The 18,987-nt window shown below is 43.0% G+C and overlaps 1 protein-coding gene across 2 annotated transcripts in view; it reads left to right on the top strand.

Annotated features, from left to right (window-relative positions):
• Positions 1-14,424, top strand: part of PLCE1 (phospholipase C epsilon 1) — a 266,469-nt gene extending 252,045 nt beyond the window's left edge. For both annotated transcript variants that reach the window (XM_080687601.1, XM_080687600.1), the window contains 4 exons: positions 2,984-3,142; positions 4,567-4,785; positions 5,085-5,287; positions 12,102-14,424. In XM_080687601.1, the coding sequence (XP_080543727.1) occupies positions 2,984-3,142; positions 4,567-4,785; positions 5,085-5,264 (558 nt within the window). In that variant the 3' untranslated portion in view covers positions 5,265-5,287; positions 12,102-14,424. The remainder of the gene's footprint in view (positions 1-2,983; positions 3,143-4,566; positions 4,786-5,084; positions 5,288-12,101) is intronic.
• Positions 14,425-18,987: the final 4,563 nt, after the last annotated feature.

Below are 18,987 nucleotides of genomic sequence, written 5' to 3'. Positions count from 1 at the left end.
CCCGTTGCACAATATTCATGCAAGAATAGGCCTTCCTTCCCCTGGCTTCACTCCCAGCTGCCCAGGAGCCGGCATGTCCCCGCTCCCTGGCCGCCTGGAGCCAGCAAGTCCCCACTCCTGGGCCGCTCGGCAGCCGGCAAGTCCCTGCTCTCTGGCTGCCCGGAGCCAGCACCTCCTCGCTCCCGGGCCACCCGGAGCTGGCAAGTCCTCGCTTCTGTCTGAAGCACCACTACAGTAGCTCCCTCCACCGCCCCCTTTCCCCTCATAGCAGGCTTCACTCCACTCCACTCCATGCCTGCATATGCAAATTAACCTTCATCTTTGTTGGGTTAATTTGTATACTCACTCTGATTGGCTGTGGGTGTAGCGGAGTGATGGTTAATTTGCATATTTCTCTTTTATTAGATAAGATTACTTTCAGGTGTGCAGCATAGTTGTTAAACAATCATATACTTTACAAAGTGTCGATATTAATTTCAGTGTGACTAACCTCCAGCCATCATTTCCACCTTTCACTGTGGATTCTGTTCATTTAAGCTGAATGCCAGTTTCACACTTCACATTTTAGATGTCTAGCATTTCTTAAATGCTCATGTTCTATGTGAGAGTGGGAGGGCTTTCTCTTAAATGTAATTTGCTGTGTTCTTATTTGGCTTTTGGTAATTGGCAAAATGGTATATTGTCTTTTTACAAACTTACCTACAGTTGACTTGGGCTCCTAATCCACAGCTAATAGGAGCAGATATACTAGCTTGTTCAGGGCCAGACCTTATCAGTCTGTATACTTCAGCAGAAACAGTACTTTTTTTTGTCTAAGACATGTATGTCCTTCTAGAATAATTTATGAAATATTAACTAGCATGTAAACTAGGAAGCTAAGAAGTTATTTCCACATTACCAAGATGCATTTCACATTTTTGTTCGAAGTTTCTTTCCTTACTCTACAACATCTCACCATTTACTCACGCTTTACTTCTCTCTCTTTTTTTTAATTTAATAAATCTTTATTGTTCAGATTATTACAATTATTCCTCTTTTTTCCCCCCATAGCTCCCCTCCACCCAGTTCCCACCCCACCCTCTGCCCTTACCCTCCCCCACTGTCCTCATCCATAGGTGTAAAATTTTTGTCCAGTCTCTTCCCGCACCCCCCACACCCTTTCCCCCCGAGAATTGTCAGTCCACTCCCTTTCTATGCCCCTGATTCTATTATATTCACCAGTTTATTCTGTACATCTGATTTTTTATTCACTTGTTGATATACATGTATTTGTTGTTCATAATTTTTATCTTTACCTTTTTCTTCTTCTTCCTCTTCTTAAAGAATACCTTTCAGCATTTCATATAATACTGGTTTGGTGGTGATGAACTCCTTTAGCTTTTTCTTATCTGTGAAGCTCTTTATCTGACCTTCAATTCTGAATGATAGCTTTGCTGGGTAGAATAATCTTGGGTGTAGGTTCTTGCTATTCATCACTTTGAATATTTCTTGCCACTCCCATCTGGCCTGCATAGTTTCTGTTGAGAAATCAACTGACAATCCTATGGGTGCTCCCTTGTAGGTAATTAACTGTTTTTCTCTTGCTGCTTTTAATATTCTCCCTTTGTCTTTTGCTCTTGGCATTTTAATTATGATGTGTCTTGGTGTGGTCCTCTTTGGATTCCTTTTGTTTGGGGTTCTCTGCACTTCCTGGACTTGTAAGTCTATTTCTTTCACCAGGTGGGGGAAGTTTTCGGTCATTATTTCTTCAAATAGGTTTTCAGTATCTTGCTCTCTCTCTTCTTCTGGCACCCCCATAATTCTGATGTTGGTACGCTTGAAGTTGTCCCAGAGGCTCCTTACACTATCTTCATATTTTTGGATTCTTTTTTCTTTTTGCTTTTCCGGTTGAGTGTTTTTTGCTTCTTTGTATTTCAGATCTTTGACTTGATTCTTGCGGTCCTCTAGTCTGCTGTTAGGTCTCTGTATAATATTCTTTATTTCAGTCAGTGTATGCTTAATTTCTAGTTGGTCCTTTTTCATATCCTTGAGGGTCTCGCTAAATTTATCGGCCTTATCTAGAAAATTCTTGAAAAACCTTATAACCATGGTTTTGAACTCTATATCCAGTCGTTTGCTTTCCTCCATTTCTTTCATTTGTGATCTGTTTCTTTGTCTCCGCATTTTCACTGCTTCCCTGAGTTGGTAGAGTAGCTTTGTGTGCTAGGTGTCCTATAGGGCCCAGTGGCTCAGCCTCCCCAGTTACCTGAGGTGGACACTTTAGGTGCACCCCTTTGTGGGCTGTGTGCACAGTCTTGTTGTAGTTAAGTCTTGATTGTTGTTGGTCTCACTGGGAGGAATTGACCTCCAGGCCAATTGGCTGTGAGGATCAGCTGTGTCTATGCTGGGAGAACTTCTGTGCTGGAGACACTCTAATGAGACAAGACTTGCAAAATTGCAAAAGCCTCTGTGCTCAGCTTGGATGGGGCGGAGTCTCAGGGTGGAGCAGACAGCAATGGTTTCCCGTCAGCCCTGTCCTAATAGGCCTCTGTGTCTCAGTGTCCCGCGGTAATCTCTGTAAGAACCTCTGAGAGAAAGCTGCCCTTGAGTTCCACCCGCTGCCAGACAGTCCAGTTTCTTGCCGAATGAGTCTGGGTTCCCAGAAACTCACCCGGAACTGGAGTTCAGTGCAGTCGGGAGTTTCCGTCTCCCTCTCACTTTAGAAAGCCAGCCGCGTACTCAGCTGCCGTGCACTCAGCCGGCCGTCCTCTCTGCGCGTGCGCATCTCCATACCTCAGCCTTTTGCATCTCCTCTGAGTATCATTGTGCTTTCCTCTTTCCTTCTAGTTGTAGAATTTCCACTCAGCCAGTTTTCCTGTGGTTCTGGATGGTGTCTGTTTTGTCTTTTAGTTGTAGTTTTGATATTGTTGTGCGAGGCAGCAGTTTAGGTGTTTACCTATGCCACCATCTTGGTTTCTCTCTATTTTCTTCTCTTTTAATATAGAACCTGGAAGAGAAAAGCATTGTTCAAGATGACAGAGAGGTGATCTTGAGCTCGGAGGAGGAGAGTTTCTTTGTCCAAGTGCACGACGTTTCTCCAGAGCAGCCACGGACTGTCATCAAAGCGCCGCGTGTCAGCACCGCACAGGACGTCATTCAGCAGGTGGGAGCCCTCCCCCACCTCAGGCCTGTCCTCCGTGTACATTATTGGGACAAGTCAGATGCCAGCCCATTCTGTGAATGAAGTTCCTCGACCAGTGGAGACCTACAAAGGGAGAGTGGGAAATAATAGTTCATTCCTTCAACAGATACTTACCTAGTATCTACCATGAGTCAAGCCCTCAGTGAAGCACTGGTGATAATGTTGTTGGACGTGGCTCTGCAGAGTAGTAATTTCATTGTCCCAGACATGCCTAAGCCAATACCGAATGGCCATCATCAGAGGGCAAGCAGAAGGCCTACTCTGACCCTCTCCCACCCCTAAGTCATGCTTCCCTGTGTCCATGGTTTCAGAAACAGTATTTCCTTCCTTTAAAGCCTTGTCATGGTTTGCATTCATCAAACACCCATGAGAAGTAGGATAGTATAATGGTGGATGGCACAGGCTGTGGGTTAAAAAGCTCGAGGTTCCAACCCCAGCTCTACCTCTTACTAGCTCTGAGATCTTGGGCAAGTTATTTAACCATCTGTGCCTTAGTTACAGTGGTATGCTTAAAAAAGATACTCTCATTTGTAGCATTTGTTGATTTCTGTTGTGTAAAAGCTCCCACCATGTCTGATTTTATTAGCCTGTTCCACTTGGTTCCAACATACCACCATGTGGTAAGTTACCACTTAGATAACATGGTGATATCATAATAGTATTTTGCTCACAGAGTTGTTGAGAAGATTAAGTCAGTAATATATGTAAACTGTACAATGTCTAGCACATGGCAAGCACGATTTAAGTGCTACTCGCTATTACTGCGTGGTAATTTGGTTGGTATAGACTTTGAACTTAGCTTCTTTTGTTGACCTTTGTGCCCCCAAAGTATGTGGGACATAGTAGGCCCTCACTAAACATTTGATGACTGAATAAATGCATAAGTGAAAGATAATTTTGCACAAGTGAGGCTAACTAAGTTCTAAAATGCCTTAACATCCAAGATTCTGTGGTGAAGAGGCAGCCCAGTGGGACGGGGAGACGTCTGAAGGTCAGGGTTCTGTCCCTCACTGTCGCACGACCTTCATGTCTAGGAGCTTTGATTGCATGCACACAATCTGTTTCCAGCCTTCTTTCTATTGCTTCTTTCCTGCTCATCCTTTGGAATCTGCATAAGTTCCTCGTCTGAAAGGGGCGGGGGCGGGGGGAGGGGGGGCGGAATACTGACTAAACATGGAGTGTTGTGAAGCTAAACCATAATGTGGGAAAGCATGTCATAAGCTACAGCGATACAAATGGAAAGTAAGGAGTAGGATAACATGATCTGAAAGTTCCCCATCGTCTCTAAAAGCCTGTGACAGTTTGCCACCTTCGAGTTTCATTTATAATGAATGCAGGAGTTGGAGACACTGTCCTTATCCAGTTGATCGTAACTTATCTTTCAGACCTTATGCAAAGCCAAGTACTCCTATAGCATCCTGAGCAACCCCAACCCGAATGACTATGTACTTTTGGAAGAGGTGGTGAAAGACACAGCCAACAAGAAGTCTTCTACCCCCAAGTCCTCCCAGCGGGTCCTTATGGATCAGGAGTGTGTGTTTCAAGCCCAAAGCAAGTGGAAAGGTGCAGGAAAATTCATCCTTAAGCTAAAGGAGCAGGTGCAGGTAAACTTCAAGGTTATTTTACTCTCTTCACCAGTTATTTGCTATTCATAACTAATTCGTAATCAAACTTGGGAGATAGCAAAATCTAGGGGAAAGTCAAGAAATTTACGGGGAGATTGTTTGGCTTTGTTTTCACTGCAGGGAAAGAAATGTTTTCCCCTCTGTGGTTAAGCAATCCTGAGAGGGAAGGCCCTCAGTCATAGATGGGGAAGAGAAGAGGGCCCTTTCTGATATACCGCCACGTGATTGAGGATGCCAGCTTTAACTTAATACCAATGGGGGGTTCTTTCTTCCCATAGGCATCCCGAGAAGACAAGAGAAAAGGCATTTCCTTTGCAAGTGAATTCAAGAAGTTCACCAAGTCAACCAAACAGCCCCGCGGACTCACATTACCTTCTCAGGTCTTGGCCTCAGAAAGTGTCCAAAACAAAGAGGAGAAACCTGTGGGTGGCAGTGACGCGATGGACTATCGACAGTGACCATGGGCAGCAAGTTTAACCAGGTACATTACGTCTTTGCACCATTCTGAACCAGGGGCCCACTTACAGTACTTTGTAAGGCGTAATTTGTACAGTATCTTTTATCTTTTCCAAATGGAGGTGTCCCCTGCAGGAGGGAGGAATGGTACCACAAGAGGAAAAGGGCTCTGAAGATATACGTACCTTCAGAAGTTATCATTGTAGACCTCCTTTAAAAAAAAAAAGAAAAAAAAATATATATATTGATTTCAGAGAGGAACGGAGGAGAGAGAGATAGAGACGTCAATGAGAGAGACACATTGATTGGCTGCCTCCTGCACGCCCCCTATTGGGGATCAAGCTTGCAACTTAGGCATGTGCCCTGACCAGGAATCAAACCTGGGACCTTTTGGTCCATGGGACAACACTCAGTCCACTAAGCTATACCAGCCGGGCAGACCTCCTTATTTTATACAGAACTCAACAAAGGGTGTAAGAGGACAACCAATTTTCCAAACCACATCAGCCATGTTTCATCAGACATAGAATTGTTTTCATTATTGGCCACTCAAACACTCTTGAGGTGCTGCTGTGAGTCATTCAGCTTTCCTTCCTTTGGCTGTCTAGTTTTATGTTATTCTAACCTCAACAAACTCAACTTCTTCTGCCTCATTTAAAAACTTAAACTCTGGCATTCGGGAGATGATGATTTAAAAAAAAGCAAAATAACATAACAGCCTCCATCTTGCAACGGCAGTAAATTACACCCTCGGTTGCTAGCAAACTATGTGGTATTCACAAGCAGAGTACCTTTCATTCTATCGTAAAACAAATTATTTCTATGGAACCTGAATTTTTTTAAAAAAGAAGCATATGAGGAAACCAAACATAGATTTCTTCTTTTTTTTTTTTTTGGTCTTTTTATTTATTTATTTTTTATTTTTATTTTTTTAAATAAATCTTTATTCAGATTATTACAATTGTTTCTCCTTTTTCCCCCCATAGCTCCCCTCCACCCCTTTCCCACCCCACCTTCTGCCCTTACCTCCCCCCCACTGTCCTCATCCATAGGTGTATGATTTTTGTCCATTCTCTTCATGAACCCCCCATACCCCTTTCCCCCTGAGAATTATCAGTCCACTCCCTTTCTATGCCCCTGATTCTATTATATTCACCAGATTATTCTGCTCCTCAGGTTTTTAATTCACTTGATTTTTAGGTTCGCTTGTTGATAGATATGTATTTGTTGTTCATAATTTTTCTCTACTTTTTTCTTCTTCCTCTTCTTTAAGAATACCTTTCAGCATTTCATATAATACTGGTTTGGTGGTGATGAACTCCTTCAGCTTTTTCTTATCTGTGAAGCTCTTTATCTGCCCTTCAATTCTGAATGATAGCTTTGCTGGGTAGAGTAATCTTGGTTGTAGGTTCTTGCTATTCATCACATTGAAAATTTCTTGCCACTCCCGTCTGGCCTGCATAGTTTCTGTTGAGAAGTCAGCTGACAGTCGTATGGGTGCTCCCTTGTAGGTAATTAACTGTTTTTCTCTTGCTGCTTTTAATATTCTCTCTTTGTCTTTTGCTCTTGGCATTTTAATTATGATGTGTCTTGGTGTGGTCCTCTTTGGATTCCTTTTGTTTGGGGTTCTGTGCGCTTCCTGGACTTGTAAGTCTATTTCTTTCACCAGGTGGGGGAAGTTTTCGGTCATTATTTCTTCAAATAGGTTTTCAGTATCTTGCTCTCTCTCTTCTTCTGGCACCCCCATAATTCTGATGTTGGTACGCTTGAAGTTGTCCCAGAGTCTTCTTACATTATCTTCAACTTTTTGGATTTTTTTTTTTGCTTTTTGCTTTTTCGGTTGAGTGTTTTTTGCTTCTTTGTATTTCAATTCTTTGACTTGATTCTTGTGTTCCTCTATTCTGTTTCTGGGTCTCTGTATAATATTTTTTATTTCAGTCAGTGTATGTTTAATTTCTAGTTGGTCCTTTTTCATATCTTCGAGGGTCTCGTTATATTTATCGGCCTTTTCTAGGATATTCTTAAAAAGTCTTATAACGGTGGTTTTGAATTCTACATCCAGTCGTTTGTTTTCCTCCATTTCTTTCGTTTGTGATCTGATTCTTTGACCCCACATTTTCACTGATTCCCTGAGTTGGTAAGGTAGATATTTGTGCTAGGTTTCCAATATGGCCCAGTGGGTCTGCTTCCCCAGTTAACCTGAGGTGGACACTCTTGGTGCACCCCTTTGTGGACTGTGTGTACAGCCTTGTTGTAATTAAGTCTTTATTGTTGTTGGTATCACTGGGAAGAATTGACCTCCAGGCCAGTTGGCTGTAAGGATCAGCTGTGTCTATGCTGGGAGAAGCCCGGTGCTGGAGACAGCCCTATAGGATTAGACTTGCCAAATTGCAATAGCCTCTGTGCTCAGCTTGGATGGGGTGGAGCCTCAGTCTTGGCTTCCTGTCAGCCCCGCCCCTGCGTGCACGTGTGCTTTCAGTCCTCCGCCTTCCCCAGCTCGAGTCTCCGCCTGAGAGTCCAGACTCCCCCCACAAGAGCGTGGGTCCCCAGGGGCTCGCCTGGAACTGGGGTTCACTGCAGTCAGAACTGGGGCTCAGTGCAGTCAGAATCCTCTGACACCCCTCCACTAGGGAAAGCCTGTGGCAACCCCTGCAGCCTTTGTGCGCACCGGCGCGCGTGCGCCTTCAGACTTCTGCCTTTCCCAGCTCGAGTCTCCGCCCGAGAGTCCAGACTCCCCCCGTAAGAGCGTGGGTCCCCAGGGGTTCGCCCGGAACTGGGGTTCAGTGCAGTCAGAACTGGGGTTCAGTGCGGTCGGAGGCTTCCTTCCCCCTTCCGCCAGAGGAAGTCAGCCAGGCTCTCAGCCGCCCTTCCTCTCTGCGCGCACAAAGCCCCTTTGCCGTACCTCCAATTCTCTGTGAGCTTTTCTTCTTCCTTCTAGTTGTAGAATTTTCACTCAGCCTGCTTTCCTGTGGTTCTGGATGGTGTCCGTTCTGTCTTTTAGTTGTAGTTTTGAAATTGTTGTGCGAGGCAGCAGTTTAGGTGTTTACCTATGCCGCCATCTTGGTTTCTCTTCAGATTTCTTCTCTTAACTTCGTTTCCTAATGAACCGAAGGGACTGTCAGAGCCCACTGCTCACCTGTTGGATTGTGGTTCTCAGAGTTAAAATTCACCAGAGACCACATGAAGGCACTGCTGCCAAGGCTCCCTCGTTCGTCTCCATCACAATCAGGACCTTCTCATATTAAATTGCGGGCGCTCACAGTTGGCCTCTCTACACAAGGCCAACTCTGATGTGTAATAGCCCAAAAGAAAGCCTGACGCAGGGAGCCCATGTTTCTACATTTAAGGACCAACTCCTACAATAACTGGTGCCTCATGCCACTTATAGAGCTCTTTCAAAACCACAGACAAGACCACACACAGGAAACCTCTCCCTCCAGAATATCTGCCTACCCCGCTACTCCCAGGGAGTCGGGATTGTTCCGGTTAAGCAAAGACTCATTGGGAAGAAATCTCAAAAGGATGGCAGCAGTCCGTATCACATAGGGCGGATGGGCACAGAACAGTAAAGCTCTGGGCTGTCCCATTTCCTGTTGAGATATCCCAATTGTTTAAAAGTTCCGGACTCACTTCCTTTTCTGTCATAATCAGCGCCAAGTGAGCTTTAGGACTAAAGCACCGGTGTTGAACGCCCCCTACTCTTAGAAAGTGACTCACTGTGGTAGTGGGTCTTTGAGCAGGCCTTAGGGACAGATCGAAATTTAAAACACGGGGCCCTGGCCAGTTGCTCGGTTGGTCGTGATGCACCAAGGTTGCGGGTTCGATCCTTTGTCAGGGCACACACCAGAATAGACCAGTGAATGCATAAATAAGTGGAACAACAAATCTCTCTCTCTCTCTCTCTCTGTCTTTCTCTCTCTTCCTTCTCTCTCTAAAAATCAATCAATAAAATTTTTATACTGTTTTCTGTATATCAAGAAGTTAGCAACAAATAAATCATAGGTGTGATGTTATACATACCTCTCTATTATAACCTCTGTAACGATACAGCTAAATTACACTCTGCACATAAAGAGCCCTCATGCTTACAAGATTACATTAAGTACCTAAGAATACAACTCCACTAGAAATTTGACTTAAAAATGACATGCTTGGCCAATCAATGATTCTCTCTCATCGTTGATGTTTCTATCTCTCTCTCCCTCTCCCTTCCTCTCTGAAATAAATAAATATATATATATATATATGTATATATATAATTTAAAAATGACGTGCTTGCATTCTAGCAGGTTTGGCTCAGTGGATAGAGCCCCAGCCTGCGGACCAAGGGGTCCCAGGTTCAATTCTGGTCAAGGCTAGGTACCTCGGTTGCAGGCTCCTCCCCGGCCCAGGCCCTGGTCAGGGTGTGGGCAGGAGGCAACCAATCGATGTGTTTCACATTGATATTTCTCTCTGTCTTTCCCTTTCTCTTCCACTCTCTCTAAATATCAACTGAAAAATATTCTCAGGTGAGGATTTAAAAAAAAAATGATGTGCTTGCTATAATGAGCTTTACTAATTGCTCCTATTTTAGGAGAGTAGAGAGGGTGGTGGTTTAGATAAATGTCTTTGGACTCAGTTTTCAGCAGACATTCAGAATCATTCAGTTGACTGCAGCTTTGCTTGAACTTGGGAAAGCTTCTCTTTTAAACCTGCCAGCGGTGCACCTATGGGAATCTGTATCCCACGTTATGAACTCCTTTACAAATGGTGCTTCCGAGCAAGAGCATGAAAGGAAGGGCCTTTCTGTCTATTCTCATCAGAAAACAAGCTTCATATTTTCAATGCGTTCTGCTGACATATTTCATGTTTGTCCTAAAATTTTCCTCTCTCAGTGTCGAGTTACCCCTTAAAAAATACTCTGAGAATTTTTAAACGAATAATTATTTACCTTACTCTTATCCGAAGTAATAAATACAGTTATTGAAGGAATTCCACCTTTTAAAAAAAAGTTGAACAGCCGAAACTGGTTTGGCTCAGTGGATAGAGCGTCCGCCTGTGGACTGAAAGGTCCCGGGTTCGATTCCAGTCAAGGGCATGTACCTTGGTTGCGGGCACATCCCTAGTGGGAGGTATGCAGGAGGCAGCTGATCGATGTTTCTCTCTCATCGATGTTTCTAGCTCTCTATCCCTCTCCCTTCCTCTCTGTGAAATATCAATAAAATATATTAAAAAAAAAGTTGAACAGTTGGATTGTGATTTTAAAAAAAAAAGAAAGAAAAACCTTTTTGAAGAATATGGTGTTTCAGGACAGAAAAAGTCTCATGTTCCACCTCCTGGGGACATCATGTTCTAACACTGAGTGTATCAGACGTGGTCTCCCCCCCAAACACTGAGTGTATCAGACGTGGTCTCCCCCCCAAACACTGAGTGTATCAGACGTAGTGTCCCCCCCAAACACTGAGTGTATCAGACGTGGTCTCCCCCCCAAACACTGAGTGTATCAGACGTGGTCTCCCCCCCAAACACTGAGTGTATCAGACGTAGTGTCCCCCCCAAACACTGAGTGTATCAGACGTAGTCTCCCCTCCAAACACTGAGTGTATCAGACGTGGTCTCCCCCCCAAACACTGAGTGTATCAGACGTGGTCTCCCCCCCAAACACTGAGTGTATCAGACGTAGTCTCCCCCCCAAACACTGAGTGTATCAGACGTGGTTTCCCCCCCAAACACTGAGTGTATCAGACGTGGTTTCCCCCCCAAACACTGAGTGTATCAGACGTAGTCTCCCCCCCAAACACTGAGTGTATCAGACGTGGTCTCCCCCCCAAACACTGAGTGTATCAGACGTGGTTTCCCCCCCAAACACTGAGTGTATCAGACGTACTCTCCCCCCCAAACACTGAGTGTATCAGACGTAGTCTCCCCCCCAAACACTGAGTGTATCAGACGTGGTCTCCCCCCCAAACACTGAGTGTATCAGACGTGGTCTCCCCCCAAACACTGAGTGTATCAGACGTAGTCTCCCCCCCAAACACTGAGTGTATCAGACGTAGTCTCTCCCCCAAACACTGAGTGTATCAGACGTAGTCTCCCCCCCAAACACTGAGTGTATCCGACGTGGTCTCCCCCCCAAACACTGAGTGTATCAGACGTAGTCTCCCCCCCAAACACTGAGTGTATCAGACGTAGTCTCCCCCCCAAACACTGAGTGTATCAGACGTAGTCTCTCCCCCAAACACTGAGTGTATCAGACGTAGTCTCCCCCCCAAACACTGAGTGTATCAGACGTGGTCTCCCCCCCAAACACTGAGTGTATCAGACGTGGTCTCCCCCCAAACACTGAGTGTATCAGACGTAGTCTCCCCCCCAAACACTGAGTGTATCAAACGTGGTCTCCCCCCAAACACTGAGTGTATCAGACGTGGTCTCCCCCCCAAACACTGAGTGTATCAGACGTAGTCTCCCCTCCAAACACTGAGTGTATCAGACGTGGTCTCCGCCCCAAACACTGAGTGTATCAGACGTAGTCTCCTCCCCAAACACTGAGTGTATCAGACGTAGTCTCCCCTCCAAACACTGAGTATATCAGACGTGGTCTCCCCCCCAAACACTGAGTGTATCAGACGTGGTCTCCCCCCCAAACACTGAGTGTATCAGACGTGGTCTCCCCCCCAAACACTGAGTGTATCAGACGTGGTCTCCCCCCCAAACACTGAGTGTATCAGACGTAGTCTCCCCCGCAAACACAGCCACCAGAGCCGTGGGTTTCTGTTGAACACTACACGCTTGCTGCACTGTAAATGCTCCTGCTCCTCCGTTTACAATATACTAACACGCCTATGGATGCAACTTCACAGGTGAAGACCTTTTGGCAAGAAGTTAAAATAAAGTCAAGAATGAGCGTGGTGGGAAAATGTATATTTTCCTTGTTTTCATTCAACTTAAACTGGAAACTGATGATTTCTGGACCGAAGCTTTCATCACACACGATGTGAGGTCCACACGGAGGACAAGCGAAACGGCACAGGCCTAGCTACCAACCATTCTCCTGATGAATGAAGCAAAGAAGCCAAGGAGACAGTCGTTTTATAAATGTCAACAGTTGTTAAAAAGGAAAGGAAAAAAAATAAAAAACCATGACTAAGCTTGCAATAACTGACTTAGAACAGGGGTCAGCAAACTTTATCTGCAAAGGGCCAGATAGTAAATATGTTGAGCTTTATGGGCCATATGGTCTCTGTTGCAACCACTTAGCTTGGCTGAAATTATGCAAAAGCAGCCACAGGCAATACATCCACGAATGAGGGTGGCTGGGCTCCAATAACACTATTTACAGACACTGAAATGAATTTCATATAATTTCATATGTCACAAATGTTCCTCTTTTGTTTTTTCTCAATCACTTAAAAATGTAAAAACTATTCAAGAGCCGTACAAAAACAGGTGGCCGGCTGGATTTGGCCCCAGGCCATAGTTTGCTGAACTGGGAAAACTGGGAACAAGAGGCGCAGAGGTCTGAAAACAAGCAAGCTAGTTTAGTCATGCATTTTATGCCTGAGAATTGGAAGCTTGGGGGCATTGCAAATGTAAATATGTCCTATAAGATTCCTTAAAGAGGAATTCAACTTAGTTTCCATAGTGTACCATAATGTACTCTTCTTTAGAATTGCTTTTTACATGTAGAATGATGTTGGGTTTTTAAAAAGTTTATTGCTTGTATATTCACAGATTATTCCACTTTTGGTTTTCACAGAATTTATTTAGAATGATGTGTAATTTAATATCTACTGAGTTGTAACATCTTATGAAGAAACTTAACCATTTTTTAAAGCAAGAGTAGATTGAGTTGGTGTTTAAATTTATTTATTTTGCAAGGTTTGTACTGACACTGTACTTACATATTTATTATACATAGCTTTCTTGATATCGCTTATGAATTAGAAATATTAGTGAATCTATCTCACTATTTGAAGACAAACCTCCTAAAGAGAAAACGTATGCTCTGAATACCTGAAGTAGTCCAGAATTTCATGTTTAAAAAGCTTCATTTTCCTTTCTGATTAACTGAAGAGCTATTGACCTAAGTCATACTTGCCACTTAATGTAAATTATTTTTAAAACCTTGCTGTATAAAACTATCATGTAAGTGTAAAGGTTGCTTATTCTTGGTGTGGAGCAAATTACAACTTTTAAAATGAAATGTGTGTTCCTCTAAAGTAAAATCCAAATTTTATCTTCCTATTGATACTAAAATTTGACAAAAATTTTTCTTCAAATTATAAAACACACTAAAAACCCTAAACTTTGCTTTGAGGATTTTTTTTAAACCAATTATGAAAAAGAACAAAACAACCTCAAATCCTTCACATATTCTAGAAACAGAAGTGTTAAAAATATACTGTACAGCTTTCTTGTTATGGGCTGTTCTTACTGACCCAGCCTTCACACCAGCAGAGCCTCGTCTGCAGGTCAGCAGAATTCAGGCTGTTGCAGTTTGATGTTGTTTGCGCAGAGCTACAGGTTTCTTTTTAAATCAAATAATCAGTCTATAACAGATGCACAATGCTGTCCATTTTTTTAAATATTCCAGAAATACTTTATCAAGCTTCTATAAATTAATAGGCATTTTTCCCCTCTGGTTCGGCTTACCATGTATTGAAAACTGAGTTACTGGCTTCACTGGCTAGAGTTGAATAAAACGGCAGAGTAATAAAATGAGGAGCAAAACTAGTCTCCCTAGGTTTCCTATTTGGCCTTGACTCTCTTTAAGCGCCACCCCACCCCAGCCCAAAACCTTCAACATAGTTGATTTGGCGGCAGCACAAAATCTGACACACCACCAGACTGGGTTCCAGCCAGTGAGTGAACCGGCCGAGGGCCTGTGCTGCAATTCAGCTTGGTTGTTCATTCCATTTTGAGGTAAAAGCACATACTCTTGTATTGAGTCGTTGGGGTTTTAGGAAGGTACGTTGTTCAAAAATGTAAAAGGTCTCCCGGCTGGTGTGGCTCATTTGGTTGAATGTCATCCTGTGCACCAAGAGGTCACTGGTTTAATTCCAGGTTGTGGGCTCAATCCCCAGTAGGGGGCGTGCAGGAGGCAGCCGATTGTTTCTCTTCATATGGGTGTTTCTCTACCTCTTCCTTCTTCTCTCTCTAAAAATCAATAAAAACAACTTTTTTAAAAAATGTAAAAGGTCTCCTCTACTATTAAAACTAACCAGCACAGCCCTAACTGGTTTGGCTCAGTGGATAGAGCATCGGCCTGTGGACTCAAGGGTCCCAAGTTCGATTCCGGTCAAGGGGATGTACCTTGGTTGCAGGCACATACCCACTAGGGAGTGTGCGGGAGGCAGCTGATTAATGTTTCTCTCTCATCGATGTTTCTAACTCTCTATCCCCCTCCCTTCCTCTCTATAAAAAATCAATAAAATATATTTTAAAAAAAACAAAACTAACCAGCACATACCTGGTGTTTGCCAAAAACATGAAATTTTTATTGATGGCTTATCTGAACTATACAGCTATATTAGTATATCAAGTGAAACTATCCTATTATGTAGAATGCATCTAAAATAGCCACACAGACTATACCCATTACCACTTCATACTTTCCAGATTACTAAAAATTTCAGTACAAACATGTATCAGTAAAGTTGATATGGAAAAGAATCCAAATATGCAAGCTGGGTTTATTACAAAATTTGAGGGAGAAATATTTGAAGTTGCTTCACTAAAAACCAAAGGAAAGGAGAATGAATTCAGTCACTCTGTTAGGTGGCACCAACTTTAAAGAAAATCTATAGCTGGCAAGAAAGGATTCGAGTAGAAATCCACTATGATCTATGATGCTGGGAGAAATAACTTCCTCTGTCACCATCAGGAACTGGTTGCTTTGCAAAAAGTAAAATTATACAAGGGTGGTAAGGCATTGAGGGTAAATTTGCATAAATCTGTAGGGAGTGACACTTGGGGCAGGAAGTGTCCTCTTGAGGGAACACCTCTTTTCATGTCATCCTTGGTATCAGTTACTTATAAAGATTGTCCAGGTGGGGGTAAATATGGGGTCTAGACTTAACAAAAGTGAGTTACAGGTGCCTTGTTTTTAATCAGATTTTGCTTTCATAGAAGCCTCTGAAGACTGGGGGCTCATTAATGAAAGTGCCCCCCCCTACTGTTATATATGTACATCTTCCCTCCAACATGTCTGTTGATCTCTCCTTGCTTAATTCTGAAAAGTAGTCGGAGCTTGCACACTGGTCTGGTAAACTTGAGTTAACTCTAAGACACAGCTCTGTTCCCAGGCAAATGGAAGAGCACAATTTTCCTGGCTGGTGAACGACCTTGTACATGGCAGACAGATAGCCTGTAGGGAAAGTGCTCTCCAGTGGCTGCCTCTGACTCCTTTCAGTTGCTTCTGTCATATCAGCAGTGAGGCGAGAAGAGGTGAATGCTGAGCCCTTCAAAAGGTCATTAGAAATGGGAGATCGCCTCTTACACAAAGTCCACACTTGGGTCAACATTTCGCCGATATAGTGGCTCGCTAACAATTCGTGTTCTCTGCCACGTACATGCATCAACTTCTTAAAAGCAACTCTTGATTAATGGCTAGGTATTCTGACAGAGGAATACTTGCTGAATCTCCACGATTATCCAACTATGCGTATATGTCTCTTGGATCCAGAATATACTGTGCTCAAGCCTGCCATCAAGCAGGCCTTTGAAACCCCTATTTCAGATGACACAGGTCTCCAAACTTTGAAACAACTCACTCTGACACTGAATGGGGTAATGTCGAATTTTGTGTGTGTGAATGACTTAACTCTTGCAAGGTCATGGAAGACTGAGGCTGTCTGACTCCCATTATTACCCCACTTCACTTTTAAGTGCCTAGCACAGTGCTAAAAGCACATAGAAGGTCCCCAATATTTGTCTAGTTTAAAAAAAAGAATAAGGTTGTAGCTTAGTATAGCCTCTAGGTGTGTCTGTGTGTACCTGTGTTATTATTAATGACTGCCATTATTCAGTTCTGAAAATGAAACTCATTAATACAAGGCTATGTAAATAAATGCACAAATATATTTTATCCTCAAATTCATATAGAATATTCAAAACCTAAATATATAACTTTATGGTCCTACTGTGATTCTCTACACATGTAACAAAAGGGTTAAAAACATAATACAAGTGTGAAATAGTTGAATTTCTATTTTAAAATTTACTTTTCACTTAGTTCCTACTGCCAAAGTGAAATATGTTTTCGTCTATATTTGGGAAATAAATGACTTGTGGCATGTATTGGTGACTTGTGCTCTGATATGGAAAGACGCTTTGGTCATCCTAACTATTCCTAACATTCCTGAACTTTGTTCTGTCTAAAAGGTGGGTTAAAAGCAAATATTTATATGTTGAATCATACATTTCTCATTCTTAAATAATCAAGCCTAAAAAATCTGATCTTAGAAACCACATACAAAAACATGCTAAGAGATTAATGCACTGTTAAAGCTAGTATTCCCACTGCAGGAATGATAACGCAATTTTCTATTTTCATTTACTTCATGACAAAAGAAGAGCATTAAGCACTAGACCAAAATCATTGGCTTCTATACCTCGGAAGAAATAACTGATCTACTCAGTTGGACTGCTGTGAATTTTTTTTTTAATTCTCATATTACAAGAATAGAAAGCAGAAAAAGCAGCTGTTTTATTCAGTTATTCACATGAGAAATTTTTATAACCTGGTCATTAAACATTTATTTCATAGGCCATTCTTAGAATATGGTAACAACTGTATTATATTGCTTTATAATTATAAGAGTAAGGCATTTTACGTATACAGGGACAAAAGAACAAAAAAGCCCTTCCCTGGGTACCCTTAATCCTTAAAACAAGAAAGAAACCAAGATGGCGGCATAGGTAAACACCTAAACTGCTGCCTCGCACAACAATTACAAAACTACAACTAAAGGACAAAACGGACATCATCCAGAACCACAGGAAGGCTGGCTGAGTGGAAATTCTACGACTAGAAGGAAAGAGAAAAGCACACAGACGCACAGGACCTGCGGAAGGCAGAGGTACCGAGGGGCGCGCGCGCGGAGAGGGCAGGCAACTGAGTGCGTGGCTGGCTTTCTCAAGTGGGAGGGAGACAAAAGCTCCTGACTGCACTGAACTCCAGTTCGGAGCAAGACTCTGGGGACCCAGACTCATTTGGGGAGAAATTGGACTATCTGGCGGTGGGAAAAACTCAAGGGCGGCTTTCTCTCAGAGGTGCTTCCAGCGATTACCGCGGGACACTGAGACCCAGGGGCCTCTTAGGGCAGGGCTGATGGGAAGCCATTGCTGTCTGCTCCGCCCTGAGACTCCGCCCCATCCAAGCTGAGCACAGAGGCTTTTGCAATTTTGCAAGTTTTGTCTCATAAGAGTGTCTCCAGCACAGAAGTTCTCCCAGTGTAGACACAGCTGATCCTCACAGCCAATTGGCCTGGAGGTCAATTCCTCCCAGTGATACCAACAACAGTCAAGGCTTAACTACAATAAGACTGTGCACACAGCCCACAAAGGGGTGCACCAAGAGCGTCCACCTCAGGTAACTGGGAAGGCTGAGCCACTGGGCCCTATGGGACACCTAGCACACAAAGCCACTCTATCAACTCAGGGAAGCAGCCAAAATGCGGAGACAAAGAAACAGATCACAAATGAAAGAAATTGAGGAAAGCAAATGACTGGATATAGAGTTCAAAACCACAGTTATAAAGTTTTTCAAAAATTTTCTAGAAAAGGCAGATAAATTTAGCGAGACCCTCGAGGATATGAAAAAGGACCAACTAGAAATTAAGCATACACTGACTGAAATGAAAAATAATATACAGAGATCCAACAGCAGACTAGAGGATCACAAGAATCAAGTCAAAGATTTGAAATACAAAGAAGCAAAAAACACCCAACCAGAAAAGGAAAAAGAAAAAAGAATCCAAAAATATGAAGACAGTGTAAGAAGCCTCTGGGACAACTTCAAGTGTACCAACATCAGAATTATGGGGGTGCCAGAAGAAGAGAGAGAGCAAGATACTGAAAACCTATTTGAAGAAATAATGACAGAAAACTTCCCCCACCTGGTGAAAGAAATAGACTTACAAGTCAAGGAAGCACAGAGAACCCCAAACAAAAGGAATCCAAAGAGGACCACACCAAGACACATCATAATTAAAATGCCAAGAGCAAAAGACAAAGGGAGAATATTAAAAGCAGCAAGAGAAAAACAGTTAATTACCTACAAGGGAGCAACCATACGACTGTCAGCTGATTTCTCAACAGAAACTATGCAGGCCAGACGGGAGTGGCAAGAAATATTCAAAGTGATGAATAGCAAGAACCTACACCCAAGATTACTCTACCCAGCAAAGCTATCATTCAGAATTGAAGGTCAGATAAAGAGCTTCACAGATAAGAAAAAGCTAAAGGAGTTCATCACTACCAAACCAGTATTATATGAAAAGCTGAAAGGTATTCTTTAAGATGAGGAAGAAGAAGAAAAAGGTAAAGATAAAAATTATGAACAACAAATACATGTCTAGCAACAAGTGAATCTAAAAATCAAGTGAATAAAAAATCTGATGAACAGAATAAACTGGTGAATATAATAGAATCAGGGGCATAGAAAGGGAGTGGACTGACAATTCTAGGGGGCAATGGGGTGTGGGGGGTGCAGGAAGAGACTGGTCAAAAATCGTACACCTATGG

Source organism: Plecotus auritus (assembly GCF_963455305.1).
Source record: "Plecotus auritus genome assembly, chromosome: 9".
In the NCBI taxonomy this organism is placed as follows: Eukaryota; Metazoa; Chordata; class Mammalia; order Chiroptera; family Vespertilionidae; genus Plecotus; species Plecotus auritus.
Note: the sequence above shows the minus strand (reverse complement) of the source record. Positions and strands in the feature narration are given on the sequence as shown.